Genomic DNA, 14,320 nt, shown 5'->3' with positions numbered 1-14,320 from the left:
CTGTCAGTTTTTGAGGACAAAACAATAAAAATTAGGCACTTTTGACTCATTTTTGTTGTGTTTGGTTTGCTTCATGTCTTTAAAAATTACAGACCAAAGTTAATGTTTTAATACTTAGATATGTGTAATTTCTATATGTAATGTCTATACCTCAGAGTAACTGTATGTAAATGTTTTCAAAAAATATCTATATGCAGCATAATTTAAGTTAATAATGTATTTACAGTCAATAAACAAACATTACTATAATATATGTGAAACATTAAAACACTTGCCATGAACTTCTACTGTCTCTTAAGTTATGGTTATCTACATCTTGAACTAAACATAAAAATAGTTCTATATCCAATGATGTCTGATAGTGATGATGACACAATAACCAATAAGGATGTCCAAATATGGTCACACTTATTTTAAGTCCGTTTGTTGAATTTAAGTCTACATAAGTCTAATTTTATCTACATGCCAACTAATTCTCATTAGATTTTAAGCAGACTGTTAGGTTAATGTTAGTGTAAGTTGACATGTACAGTACTTGTAAAGTTTCTTATAGTCTTAGTTATAGTTAAATGCTGGTTGAAGGAGCAGTATCAAAAGATATTAAGCAGACAGTCTACTAATGCTCAAATGGACCATCAAAATAAAGTGTTACCCAAAATATTACTGAATCTTTACTTATTTAATGCAATTTTACTTGTCGGATGTATTTAGGCGGACAAATGGTTGATATTAATTATTATTTTCCTCAAAAGAAATTTACAGCACACTAAAGGGCTTAATAATTGCAATTAACTTCGACTATCCATTTATTTATTGTTATTTGAATCAAAATATTAGCAAAAATACATATATTACTGTAAATAATGTAAAATACAACATTTTAATGTAAATAATCGATTTTTTTGTCAAAGAAAATTACACTATTAAGTTGTTCAATATTAACTGCTAATAAATACTAGTCAAATAGTCAAGAACTATTAAAGTCACAGTCACACTAGAATTTGTGCTTGCAAAATTCTGTCGTACGGCACTGCGAAAAGGGGTGGAATAAAACAATACGATAAGATGCTGATAAACTTGATTGCTCCATAATTAAAATGTTTGCCCAGAGAGGTCAAGTTTTGAACTTTGATTGGTCTCACGTAATCACGTGATGCAATTTCGCAGGTCAGAGTTCATCAAGCTAGAACTCTCGATTGCAGTGAAATGCGAAACTCGTGACACAAGCTTGCGTTTCCAGTCTGCTGCAGTCACATGCATATAAATGGAAGTCTATGGAGCAAAAAGTGCAGTGTGACATCACTTAACTCTTCAAATATTATTGTCAAAATCCTAAAGCATACACAAAAAAGGTTATATCCAATATTGTCCAATTGCAATAACTACAAAATATTGTGTATCCATACTAAAATGTCTGTTATTACAAAGTTTTGGCATTCTAAAAAAACTTTAGGCTTACACAATAGTCTAGAAACTGCTTAAATGTTAATTAACCAACAAATCACTCATGTTTTAAATTAACGACAATAATTGGTTAAAAAAAAATTACCACAAACTAAGTAAGTACTTTTGCCTCTCTTTAGTATTAATTAATATCAATAGTATTCTATATATCCTAAATTAATGTTATTTAAATCTTAAACTGTTTGCAAACTGACTATGACACATTGTTCAATACCAAAGACTAAAAATAAGCAATAAGATGTTCATATATAAATGTATTATTATCTTCTTTTGTGGCCTATAAAGTGACTTTATCTTTGAAGGGTGTCCTCATTGTCCTCAAAGACAGTATAGCCATTGCTGATATTATTAAAAACACCAGTAAATATGATCTTCACAGCAACCGTCAAGTCATTTGTTTAAAATATCACACAAATTATTCATTTCTTAACGCTTTAGCCGACAAGTCCCATGACTATTTAGTGAAACAATTACCTCTGAAACAGGAACAGATGAGTTTCAGTTCCCACAGGACGGGGAATTAAGAAAGAAAGACTTCATAACCTCCAGAGAAGTGTGCATTGCAGCGGCTGCCGAAAAGTCATGGGATCTTGCAACTCGCACATTTCTGCTATTGCACGTCTAGGCTAAGTTCATGCTGCAAGCTTTGCTTTGTGAGACTTGCCATTTGGTGGAGATTTCACACTAATGGAAGGGACTGTCCCGCTGGAGAAACTTGACCAAGGGCATATTGGTAATAAAGCAGAACTGTGACCAGACTCCTTTTTAGGGATTGAAGGCATTTGTTTTGAGGTTTCTCATGCAGAAAGCGAATGCCAAATTTAGCATGTATGTAATGGATTTCATGAGCTTTAAATATAGAGCTGGTCAGTCATGACGTCAATTTGTAGCCAATCTGAAACTCTACTAATGGCAAATGTGTGTTGAGTGTTTTGTGTTTATCTATGTAGAATTTGCCTATTAGTCATGCATTTAGAAATAGCTAGCATAAAACTGTGAAGACTCCAAAACTATGTTTAAAACAGTAGAAATTTGGCTATCAAAGGCTTTCAGAGATTAACATTTTAGTTACCTGGACCTCTTATAAATGGTGATTGATTGCTGTTAGCATATAGTAGCATGTTAGCATCTTATGTTTACAATGGTCATGGTGGTTTATGTGACTGATTTTTATCAAATATAACATGACACTGTTCATTCATTCATTTTGCTTCAGGCTAGTGATTTATCAGGGGTCACCACAGCGGAATGAACCGTCACCTCTAGCATATGTTTTACGCAGGGAATGACAGACTGCCCAAGAAAGGCTAAATCACGGACATGTCTAAAAATCTGCTGATTCTGTTTGAGGAAAAACTGGATAGCTGTACTATGCTAGATTTCGGAACAGAGTTAATAGCTAGCTAACATAATACTTGTTCAGAGCCAAAGTTAGATCAAAATAGCACTGCGAGGGGTTAAATAAACCACTACAAATGGGGCCTTTAGAAGTTTAACTGTTCTGGTAGCCAATTGGGAATGCTAGATTAATTTTTTTTTATTGTTTTCCAATTAGAATAGCAGGTTACAAGTCTGTTAGTATCAGTGGTTTTGTGTCTTGTTTGTGCTATAGCCTTGCAGAAAAAACAAAAAAACAAAACAGCACTTGCTGGTTTGGTAGGTTTTGAACCATGACTGCTGGTTCATTCTAGTTCTTTACTGGTCATGTGATGATCCAGAGCTGACCAGAACATGACCAGCAAGAACCTTTGGGGCTTAAGTCTGCACAAGTAATGCTAACCACAGAGAGAACTAAAATGCTAATTTGTATAAGGACAAACTGGATAGCTAAACTTTTGTTCTTAGGTTTTGGAATAGATCTAGAATAGCATGAAACTGCTGCTTAAAGATGACAGGACAGTGTAGTGTGGAGGTGAAAACTAGTTGAAACTTTGCCAGAAGACTTTCAGAGATTAGCTTTTCAGCTATAAAGTTTATGAACTGCTTTCACAATAAGTTAACGGTTTCGCGTTACCCTGTTAGCATCTTGTGTTTACAAAGCACACATTGGTTTTGTGACTAACTGATGCTGGAGAACATAAAGTGAAAGTTTGTTCAAATAAAGCTATCCACAATTCTGGTTAAGGACAAACTGTACAGCTGTACTTCTGTAAGGTTACTCCTAATCTTTAACTGTTTGCGCCCTCAGCGCCCACACACACACAAAAATCCACCATGTATGAAGGTTATTTTAGGTTCACCAAACAAGCTGCCTATTTCACATCAAATACATTGTTCTTGTTTTCATGTTAAGGTACTTTTGGAGTCCCCCTTGAGTACAGCACATGTGTCACTGCTGGGAAATACCTCGTGCGTAAAGCTTGTGGACTATCGTCTATTCGAACGGAAACTTGGCAACGATTTCCCTGCACACCACTTACAGAGCTCACAGATATTTACAGTCCGAACACCATAACAGACGATAAGTCTTTTAAAAACACTGGGTCTGACATCTGCAGAGCTGGACGATATAGATGGGCTCATAAAATGGACTTTGGGGCGAGACTTTGCTAGCAGAAACACTGCTCAATGCACCTGTCCATTTTGGGCTTTTTGTAGTGAAATAAAGTGTTTTTTTTATTTATTCCAGTCAAATGTAAAGAAAACATCAAAAATTCACTCATATGTTTTTATCCTTTTGTGTCTGTGGATTTTAATTACGGCACATATTTTTAAAGGTCGATGTCTCAAAAAGACTTTCTCCAATTCAGCATCTTTACATGCACAAACTGCATAGTTTTAATATTATTCATATTCAGAAGTGTTTTATTTGAGGATTTGTTCATACATATTTGGCTACAACATTTTGTTCAACCACCTTTATATTTTTTTTAGACTATTCCCAGTATTTTCTGTAACACGGAATGATGAAAATCGAAAAAAAAAAAAAAAAAAAAAATATATATATATATATATATATATATATATATATATATATATATATATATATATATATATATATATATATATATATCAGGCCAATAGCCAGTCACATGGCAGCAACTCAATGCATTTAGGAATGTAGACATGGTCAAGACGATCTGCTGCAGTTCAAACCGAGCATCAGAATGGGGAAGAAAGGTGATTTAAGTGACTTTGAATGTGGCATGGTTGTTGGTGCCAGACAAGCTGATCTGAGTATTTCAGAAACTGCTGATTTACTGGAATTTTCACGCACAAACATCTCTAGGGTTTACAGAGAAAGGTCCAAAAAAAGAAAATATCCAGTGAGAAGCAGTTCTGTGGGTGCAAATGCCTTGTTGATGCCAGAGGTGAGAGGAGAATGGCCAGATGATCCAGTTGATGATCCAGTTCCAGCTGATAGAAAGGCTACAGAAGCTCAAATAATCCCTCTTGACAACCAAGGAATGCAGAAGAGCATCTCTGAACTCACAACATGTCCAGCCTTGAGGCGGATGGGCTACAGCAGCAGAAGATCACACCAGGTCCAAAATCTGATTAAATGTGGGATCTTTTAAAATGAGCTAGACCAGTTTATCACTTCAGTCTTGGTTTTACAGCAAGTGCTTCCTTAAATAGTAACACATTTAGTAACTATTTTTTAAATTAAAGTGAGTCAAGATTGTAATATTTAACTTTTAAAAGTAACCTTACTCAATGCTGTTTTTTTTTCACCCTTCACTCAGTGTCTTTATATGTTGCAGAGCTGCACAGAAAGATCATTTGGATTTTCTCCCAAAACACTCGTCCTCTGATCAGATGAACTCCACTAAAACGAAACTGCCTGAGAAGTAGATAATCATCAGTACAATGACAAGATGACAAATAGGAAGTGGTAAAAAAAAGCTCTTTTTGTTGCAAAAGACAATTCATGAGAGAACGTTTCATGTGGATAATCAAAATCTGATTAAATGAGGGATCTTTTGAAAATGACCAAGACCAGTTTAGCACCTTAGTCTTGGTTCTACAGCAAGTGCATGAAAATGTCGACTTCATATCAATTGTTAATGCTCCGATGCCTATGCAAATCCAGCTGTTTTCCATACCCTCTTTAAATAAGGCCTTGATGCTAATCATGTACACAAATCTATATTTGCATCTCATTGCCTAATTGGATGGAAACATGCATAGTTGCAATGCCACACGGGTGACAGGAACAAAGCGTTCTGTTTTGCGCTGTTCAGGGATGTGTTCGCTTTCCAGCAGCAGTAGCTCAAAACCTGTATTTCATGTTCAAATTATTACACACTTCAGCGTCATTACAACAGATGCATAATACATCATGTGTCGAGAACAGTATACACTCCCAAACCCACCCATCAATATACACACATGTACACACACCCACACATACCCACCCACTCACCGCACAAGTGTGTATTAATTATTACTAAGTACAACCTACTTATTCCCAGTATGTACAGTACAAAGAATCTACATATTAGATTTCACTTATTTTATCTTTCACTTATTTCAATTTATATCCATATATATTTTCATGGTAATCGAGTAAAGTGTTATAATATTTGTAATATTGATCGACTTTGTACATGGGTGATGCTGAATTATGATCATTGAATCATTATTTTATCCATATTTAGGAGTTTTTGAAACTATTTAAATTAATTTGATTTTTTTTTTAGATATAATTCTTATAATAATGAATATTTACATATATAGTTGAATAAATTATAAATATTATTAAATAAATATATATTTATAATAATATAATTATAATTATTATATGTAATATAATAATGTAATATAATAATATTATATTATATACATATATATATATATATCAGGCCAATAGCTAGTCTGGTGTAAGTTGTGGTTCTTTTTTCTCAAGATGTAGACCTTTTTGCAGTTATTTGCCTCATTTTCTATTTAATTATAAGGTTTAAATGCTGCATTATAGTGACATTTTAAGCACAATTTTTAGCTGAATTAGCTTGTCGGATGGTCATCATAACCACACTTTTTAATGTAAAAAATTATTAATACTTATTTTTTAATATACAAATTTATTCCATCATATCTGGGGCGCAGCTGTCCGCCTGACAATCTTTCGCTGATTTAATGGTGGGTGGGGATGGGGGGTGTTGTCGCTTACGAAAGTGAGGAGCGGGGCAGAGGTTTGTTAGGTCCCCTAGTAATATCTGTGGAGGGCCCAAAACTGAGTGGATCCTTAGAATTATCTTAACTCCCCCCAGCGGCGCCCCACCATCATATATCATAAGAAAAAGCTAGGAATATCCAGATCAAATCACGTGATCGGGGTGTTTTAGACTTGATCTGAATAGGATGTTACATCCCGATCAGGATATGTACAGCCATCTGCTAAAGTTTTAAATGAAAAACTGTAGTCTATTGTCATTTACTAGGCAAATAACAAACTAGCCAGAACATTCAACTTTTCTCTGTCAGAATCTGGGTATTATAATAATGAAAAATTAAAACAAAATAAAAATATATACTAATACTAATAATAATAATAATAATTAAAGAGCTTGATGATTTTTCTAGCCTCTCTTGTAAAAAAAAAAAAAAAAAAAAGAATAACATTCATGAATAGCCAAATTAGTATTCAAATTAATTTGTTTTTGGTGCTTTACACTTTTTTCTTGGTCATTTTTGTTTGAAGAATAAGGTCCAAGATTTAGAATAAATGTTACTAGTAAAATGCTTCGTCTATTTAAAAACAATACAGCAGCGAAAGATGACTTCACTTTTATCTAGCTGTATGTTTTCTTGCACAGCTGGATCTTGAACTTCAAAAAAATTTGTTAGCATTGGTTTAAAACTGATTAGCTAAAGTCTCAGCAAAGTGATTGCCAGCTAAGGATTCTGCTTGGTCATAAATACTTTTTTAATGAGTCATTTTTATAATTTATGATGATGCAGCAGACAAAATTGGACAAATGAGCTCATGTATGGGACAAATTATTGACCTTTGTAATGGAAGTGTGGGTCTTTTGAACTCCAAATGAACTATAAGTTTAACTTACAAATTTTTTAAAAAGTAACTTTGACTCGATGAAAAAGAGTTGTGGTAACTCATAAACTGATTATATTAAGTAGAATTTTAATTGATTGAGTTATTTTTGTATTAACTCTTATGCTACAAGGAATACCAAACCATTTGAGTAGCTATATGGGTGTCTGGCCTTAATTTAAGTTATTTGAACTAAGAGTGATTTGATAAATTAACTTAAAATGTTTAAGTTACTAATTATATTGATGTATGTGACAGAATAAGTTTACAGTATTCAAACCATTTTGTTTCAAAACTTAAATGGTTTGACGCAATCGATTTCCTCAAACAGTTTGAGCTAACTATACTTATCGGGTTTTCCAGTACATATATACTGTAAAACACAACAGTCAACTTTATCAAATGAAATGAGTGTAGTTAACTCAAAATTGACTGAAAGTTAATTCTACTCATTTGAAAAGAGTTTTGAACTCAGCGTTAAAGGTAATAAGTCATTTAAATACCTCATTAAACTTAAATGGAGTAAGTTCACAGTACACATTTAGATTAGTAACTTAAATGGTTTGTAGCAATCGGTTTCCTCAAACTGTTTGAGCTGCCTTAACTTATTGGGTTTTACAGTACTTAGTTGGTTTGAGTTATCTTTATTTATTTGGTTTTACTGTGCTCAAATTGCTTAATTTACTTAAAAGGATTAAGTTCACAGTACTCATTAGGATTAGTTTTTGAACTTAAATTGTTTGTTGCAATCAGTTTCCTTAAGTGGTTTAAATTACCTTAAATTACCAGTGTATATTTACACACACACACACTATTATTATTATTATTATTATTATGTGTGTGTGTGTGTGTGTGTGTGTGTGTGTGTGTGTGTGTGTGTGTGTGTGTGTGTGTGTGTGTGTGTGTGTGTGTGATGCTTAATCATTTCGTCCATATTTTTATACTCTCAAAAGTTATTTGAAACTTTTTTATTAATTTAAAAAAATGTTTAGATTAAATTTTTATAATGATGAATATTTAAATATGTTTTTTGTGCAATGATTGTGTGTACGTAATATTACGATCCAGAATGTTTAAATGCTGATATCATGAATATTTAAATAATAATAATATCTTAAAAACGTATAGAAGACATACATTTTAATTTCTTTATCCTAAAACTAGGCATATGTATAATGTATTATTAGAATTAATTTTTCATATGCAAATTAGTAAATGTGTGTATGTATATATAGACTTCTTCACTTTCTGTTATTTTATCTTCCAATTTCTCATGAGTGAATTGGCAGATATTATCAAAAGAAGGGCTTGTGTAAAACCTGATGATCAAGCAGCCGAGTGAGTTTTCTGAAGTGTTCTCAGATACTTGGAAGCAAGGAAACTTGATCTGTACACAGTTCAGATCAATCTAAATCTAAACTGAGAAATCTTGGACATTGGCTGTGCTTTTTAAAACATGACATTTGAGTTGCGTCACAAATTAGTCAAACATTCCGTTTTGTCATGCTATTTAGTTCCTGTTCATCTTTCTTAACGCATGAAGCTGTGCTGTCAACAGACACAAATACATCTCAAAGATGGCATAAAAAACAAAAACATGTTGATGTACAGTTATTTAGCCCTTTCAAGTCAAGGTTTTAACACCATGCTGTATATGCTTCTTAAAACAGCATTCAAGATTCCACACTTAGCTGATGATTGATAATAAAGGCACACTGTGCCAGGAGAGAGCCCTGAGCTCAGAAGATCCTTGAGGCTGGGGCTGCCTCCTGTTTCATTGGGAGAGAGGGAAGTCTGAGCTCAGGTACGTCTCGAGAGCTCCTCCAAATTCGTTCATCCGAATGAACCACCAAATAGACCAGCATATGGTTATTCATTGAATGCCCAGTACTAAAACACTCATATACTGTGCAAATTTGGTTAATTTAATTGTCCTGTATTAGTCTAGGAAAGAGGGGGAGGAGATGCCTAAGGTATGGAAATCTGGTTATTTAAGTGCGCTTAGATTCATCTGATATGTTAATGCGGGACTAGCTGTGGTCAATCATAAGCACATGATCCTCTCGAAATTAGTTTTACTTTTAATGCCTTAAAGGGACAGTTCACCAAAAAATAAATAAAAAAATATTCTGTCATTATCAACTCACTTATTGTGTTTTTTTATTCATCTGTTAAACACAAAAGACGATATTTTGAAGAATGCTGCATGGAAGCCAGTACCCATTCACTTCCACAGTATTCGTTTTCCCTACTATAAAAGTAAATTTTATAGCAGTTTTCAACATACTTCAAAATATCTTCTTTTGTGTTCAACAGAAAACAAGAAACCCGCAATGGTTTGGAACCACTTGAGGGTGAGTAAATAGCGAATGCATTTTCATTTTTGGGTAAACTATCCCTCTTAAGAGTCTCAACTTAATGTTGACCTACTGTTCTTTTTACTTCAAACATTTTTATTTCAGTACCATCCTGTAAATCTTAAAAAAAAAAAAAAAAAACTTCCACACACTCAAACAGTGAACATGTCAAGCACTACAAGCATTTTCTGCGGCTTGAAATACATCCAAAGTAATTAGGAGAGTGAGCTTTTTTTAGAAAAGGCTTCTATAAATAAAACACTCCTTCCTTGCCTTCCACAAATAGCCGCTTGAGGAATGCTGTTGGAGAACATACCGGTTTGTTTAGTGCTTTTGTTTAAGACGGATGTCGTGCTAAAGTCCTCAAGTGACAGAAGTGACTTCATTTACACTTATGCTCCTTCTTTCATTGCTTCTTTGATAATAAATCTTCAACTGGATATCGAAAAAGAGCAACACCTTTTCTTGTTGTGCTTTGCTTATATTTATCAAGTGTTTTAGGATCTATATAGAGTCAGATATATAGGTAAATCTATAATTACTAATATCTCTCTCACCATACATAAAGTAAATGGCTGATTGACTTGATTTTTGAAGTTTTCTAAATATGCTGGAGTATGCATTTAAGGCATTATTTCATAAAATATGAACTATAAAATCTTGTTTTATGGAATCTTAGAATTTTATTTTACAGTTTGTTCACGTTATTGTATGAATACGAAAAAATAAAAGTAAATAAGTATAAGAAAATACAGTATATTTATAAATCCAATGTAAAATCAGATATAAAATATTTTTATAACAGTTCAAAACTCATACTTATACATATTAGTTTTTTTTTTTTTAACTCTAATGGTTTGTTGCAAACGGTTTGAGTTGCCTTAACTTATTGAGATTTACAGTACTCAGTTGTGTGGGTTCTTTATATTTATTGGGTTTTACTGTGCTCAAATTGCTTCATTTACTCAAATGTATTAAGTTCACAGTACTCAATAGCATCAGATTTAAATGGTTTGTTGCGATTGGTTTCTTCCAAGTTAGCTTAACTTTTGGGGTTTTACAGTGTATAACTTGGTTTAAATTAGTTTGTTTTTGACATATTGGAGGCAAATGTTTTTACAGAAGAGATTTTGAGAATCTAATTTTGTCACTACAAACACAACACACATTTTTCACATATTTGTATAAGATAAAATATAATCAGACAAATTGTGTATGAACAAACCCCCAGTAAAAACCTTCTGAACACAGATATGAATCAAACTACGTAGTATGGTGTGTGTAAGTGATGCTGAAGGTGAGATTTATGACTAATACAAGAGAAGAAATAGCCTTTAGCTCAGGGGTCACTCAAATATTTGGTTGGTGCTCTTTGGGTAAGGGATTCATCCAAACAACAATAGGAATCAGTCCAAGGCACTCGAAAAATGTGGAAAATTGAAAAAGCCTTTAATCACATGGCTAAATCTTAAAAAACCTAGGTGTTTCGGCAAGGTTCTGCCTTCATCAATGTAACAGGGATTTTTAATATTAAGATTTAGCCATGCGAATAAAGGCTTTTTAAATTTTCCACATTTTTCGAGAGCCTTTAACATATGTTTTGCAATTGAAATCTACACACACATATTAATAAAGTGTAATAAACATCACATTAAACTGAAAAAAAACAAAACAAAAATATCTCAAAACTTGCAGATGCGTGAAAAAGAAAGTGTTTTGCCTTTAGTTTCTCTCCTTCATGAAAGATTACTTGAGGGAAAAAAAACCTGCAGTGCTTCTGCCAAGTCAGACAGTGATGCAAGGCGACCAATCAAACGCTCCTCCTGCTGACTAGGCTCCGCCCACATACAGAGCCCTTGAGTATAAAAAGAGCTCACAGAAGACAGAAGACATTTCAGCTCAATTTGATTGATAGCAATGGACAGATTGACCAAAATGAGAACTGCCAGTCCAGATTCAGGCAGGGAGCATTTGATCAACTATAGGAACTCTGAGGAGATGACGGAACAAAGCCAGATAAAGTAAGATGTGCTGTATGTTGCGTAGTATTTGGTTTGATGTTGATGTCGATATGCGTGTGGTTGCTGATGTTTGTTGATTGCTTCTAATAGAAAGAAAAGCTGGAGGCCGAGAATATTCTTCAGCACTTTACCTTTAAAGGAATCACAGAACACCTCGCCACAGAAAAAATCACACTTGTGAGTTGATGGATTCCTTCATATTTTTGTATTTATATTTCATAATTTAGCAGACGCTTTCATCTGAATTAAGGCAATCTGTTTGCGTTTACATCAGAAGAAATGTGGAATGTATAAACAGATGGGATATAATAAATGATGAATGTAATAAGTGTAACATAATTTGCAGAAAATGTCCAAATAAAGTGTATGTGTGTGTATGTGTGTGTCATTTTATTTTGATTTTAATCTCTGCGTTTATGTTCCCTCAGGCCAACTACTGAAGAAGTGAGTCAGTGGGCACAGTCTCTGGACAATCTGCTAAGCAGCAAATGTAATTTTTTATTTATATTTTTATATATTAAATTAGTAGTTTAGTCATTATATTTAGCAGATTACATTATATTTTAAGCATACCTTTTAAAAAGTATTTTCATGAATTGTATGCATTCATGTAACATCTATCTATCTATCCATCCATCCATCCATCCATCCATCCATCTATCAAGTTAAAATTAAATATTAAAATTAAAATTCATGAATTTAAATACTTGGGTCTGGAATTAGATTGCTAATCTAGTTGATTAATATTTTCTAAACATAATTTGTCCTTTTTTTCATTTCATACAAATGAAAAGAAAAGATCTAATCAAATTTCCTTCAGTAATATTTTATCAAATTTTATATTAAATGCAAACTAATCATTATTTTTAAGCAGTTAGTTTCATTACATTTACACTAAATTTTATTTAATAATTATAATTAGTACAAACCGATATATGTATTAATAATAAATATATGTATACATTATTATTATTATTATTATTATTATTATTATTGTAGCAATTAACTCTGTATTTTGTTCTTATTTCAGGTGGACTGAACTTTTTCCGTCTCTTCATAAAGTCTGAGCTCTGCGAGGAGAATCTTGACTTCTGGTTGGCCTGTGAGGAGTTCAGAAAGATCCGTTCTCGATCAAAACTCAAATCCAAGGCAAAATCAATATACAACGAATTCATCAAACCAGACTCTCCAAAAGAGGTGAGATTTTAAGTCCTGCTTAAAGATTTAAAGTTTTTTCTTCTTATTATTAATTAATTATTATTATTAATGTTAGTCTAATTTTAGTCTAATTTTAATGTTAGTCTAAAGCAAAGTTCACACTAAATGCGAATTTAAGTATATGTAGATTAAATACAAAAAGTCAATGCAAATGTGCCCATCGAGGCAAATTCTTTGGTCCTCATCAAATGTTTGCTTCTTTCAGATCAACCTGGACTATAACATGAAAGAGATGCTGCAGCAGAGCCTCCTCATCCCAACACCGTGTACTTTCAAAGTGGCACAACACCGAGTTTTATACCTGATGGAGCACAACTCCTACCCTCGCTTTCTGGAGTCCGAGCTTTACCAGACGCTGTGCAGATTGGCAGAGGGAAAACAATAACGCTCGCTGTGTTTGAAAGAATGGCTGGTCCGTTTCAGAACATCTACTGTCTGCTTTATGATTGTATTTAAGTACTGCATATTTATTTGCACAGACCTGTAAATAGTGATGCCGTAGAGATGAACATTGGGTATTTTTATTGAGCAGTCACAGGAAAAAGCTGTAATTATTTTGGGATGTATATATTTTTTCTACAACTTTGCTTTTTAGAGTACTTTTGTATGAAATTTATCTTGTTGTTTTACACTATTTTTTTTCTGGATGTCATGAGGTGGGCGTTTTTTTTTAAACACTTAAGTCACATGTATATATTATTTAAAATAAATGTGTGTGTATTTATATTTGAAATGTCATTTATGTATATATTGTATGATGTTGTTTACATTTTGTCACAAAACACTAAATATGAAGATAATAAATTTGTATTAAAAGAAGTTTCATTTCTCCTATTTTTTTTATGTTTTTGGATTTCTTTGGTTGTAATTATGATAAAAATGAAACCAAGATGAATTATATGAGAAAAATAAAACCGTAAAAATATAAACGTAAAAATCAAAGAGATAATATTTCCCATCTCACCCCTCTCCCCATTTTTGTCACTTGTTTCTATTATTTTTAGTTCAACAACTTATTTCAAACTACAGACAATAACTTGGATTTTATTGATTATTTAAAATACAATACTTTTTTTTATTCAAATCACAATGTAATCATACTTTAGCCCTGCCAGTGAATGTTATTTAAATCATTTAGTAGTTATGTTTTCAAATTCACTAACCAAACATAAAATGTGCTGTCTTAAACAAATAAATAAAAAAAATGATGTGCCCATCTTTGCACAAAAAAACAAGATGTTGCTGCTTATTCAAACTACTTATGT

General features: G+C 32.7%; 1 protein-coding gene across 1 annotated transcript; it reads left to right on the top strand.

Annotated features, from left to right (window-relative positions):
- The first annotated feature begins 11,707 nt into the window (after window positions 1-11,707).
- Window positions 11,708-13,874, top strand: rgs2 (regulator of G protein signaling 2). Its single transcript, NM_001002662.3, is given in 5 exon segments — window positions 11,708-11,837; window positions 11,928-12,014; window positions 12,266-12,327; window positions 12,868-13,034; window positions 13,261-13,874. Coding segments are annotated over 5 exon segments (600 nt in total). The 5' UTR covers window positions 11,708-11,733; the 3' UTR covers window positions 13,441-13,874.
- The last annotated feature ends 446 nt before the right edge of the window (window positions 13,875-14,320 follow it).

Source organism: Danio rerio, chromosome 22 (genome assembly GCF_052040795.2).
Source record: "Danio rerio strain M-AB ecotype USA chromosome 22, GRCz13ab, whole genome shotgun sequence".
In the NCBI taxonomy this organism is placed as follows: Eukaryota; Metazoa; Chordata; class Actinopteri; order Cypriniformes; family Danionidae; genus Danio; species Danio rerio.
This window is presented reverse-complemented; position numbering and strand designations above follow the sequence as displayed.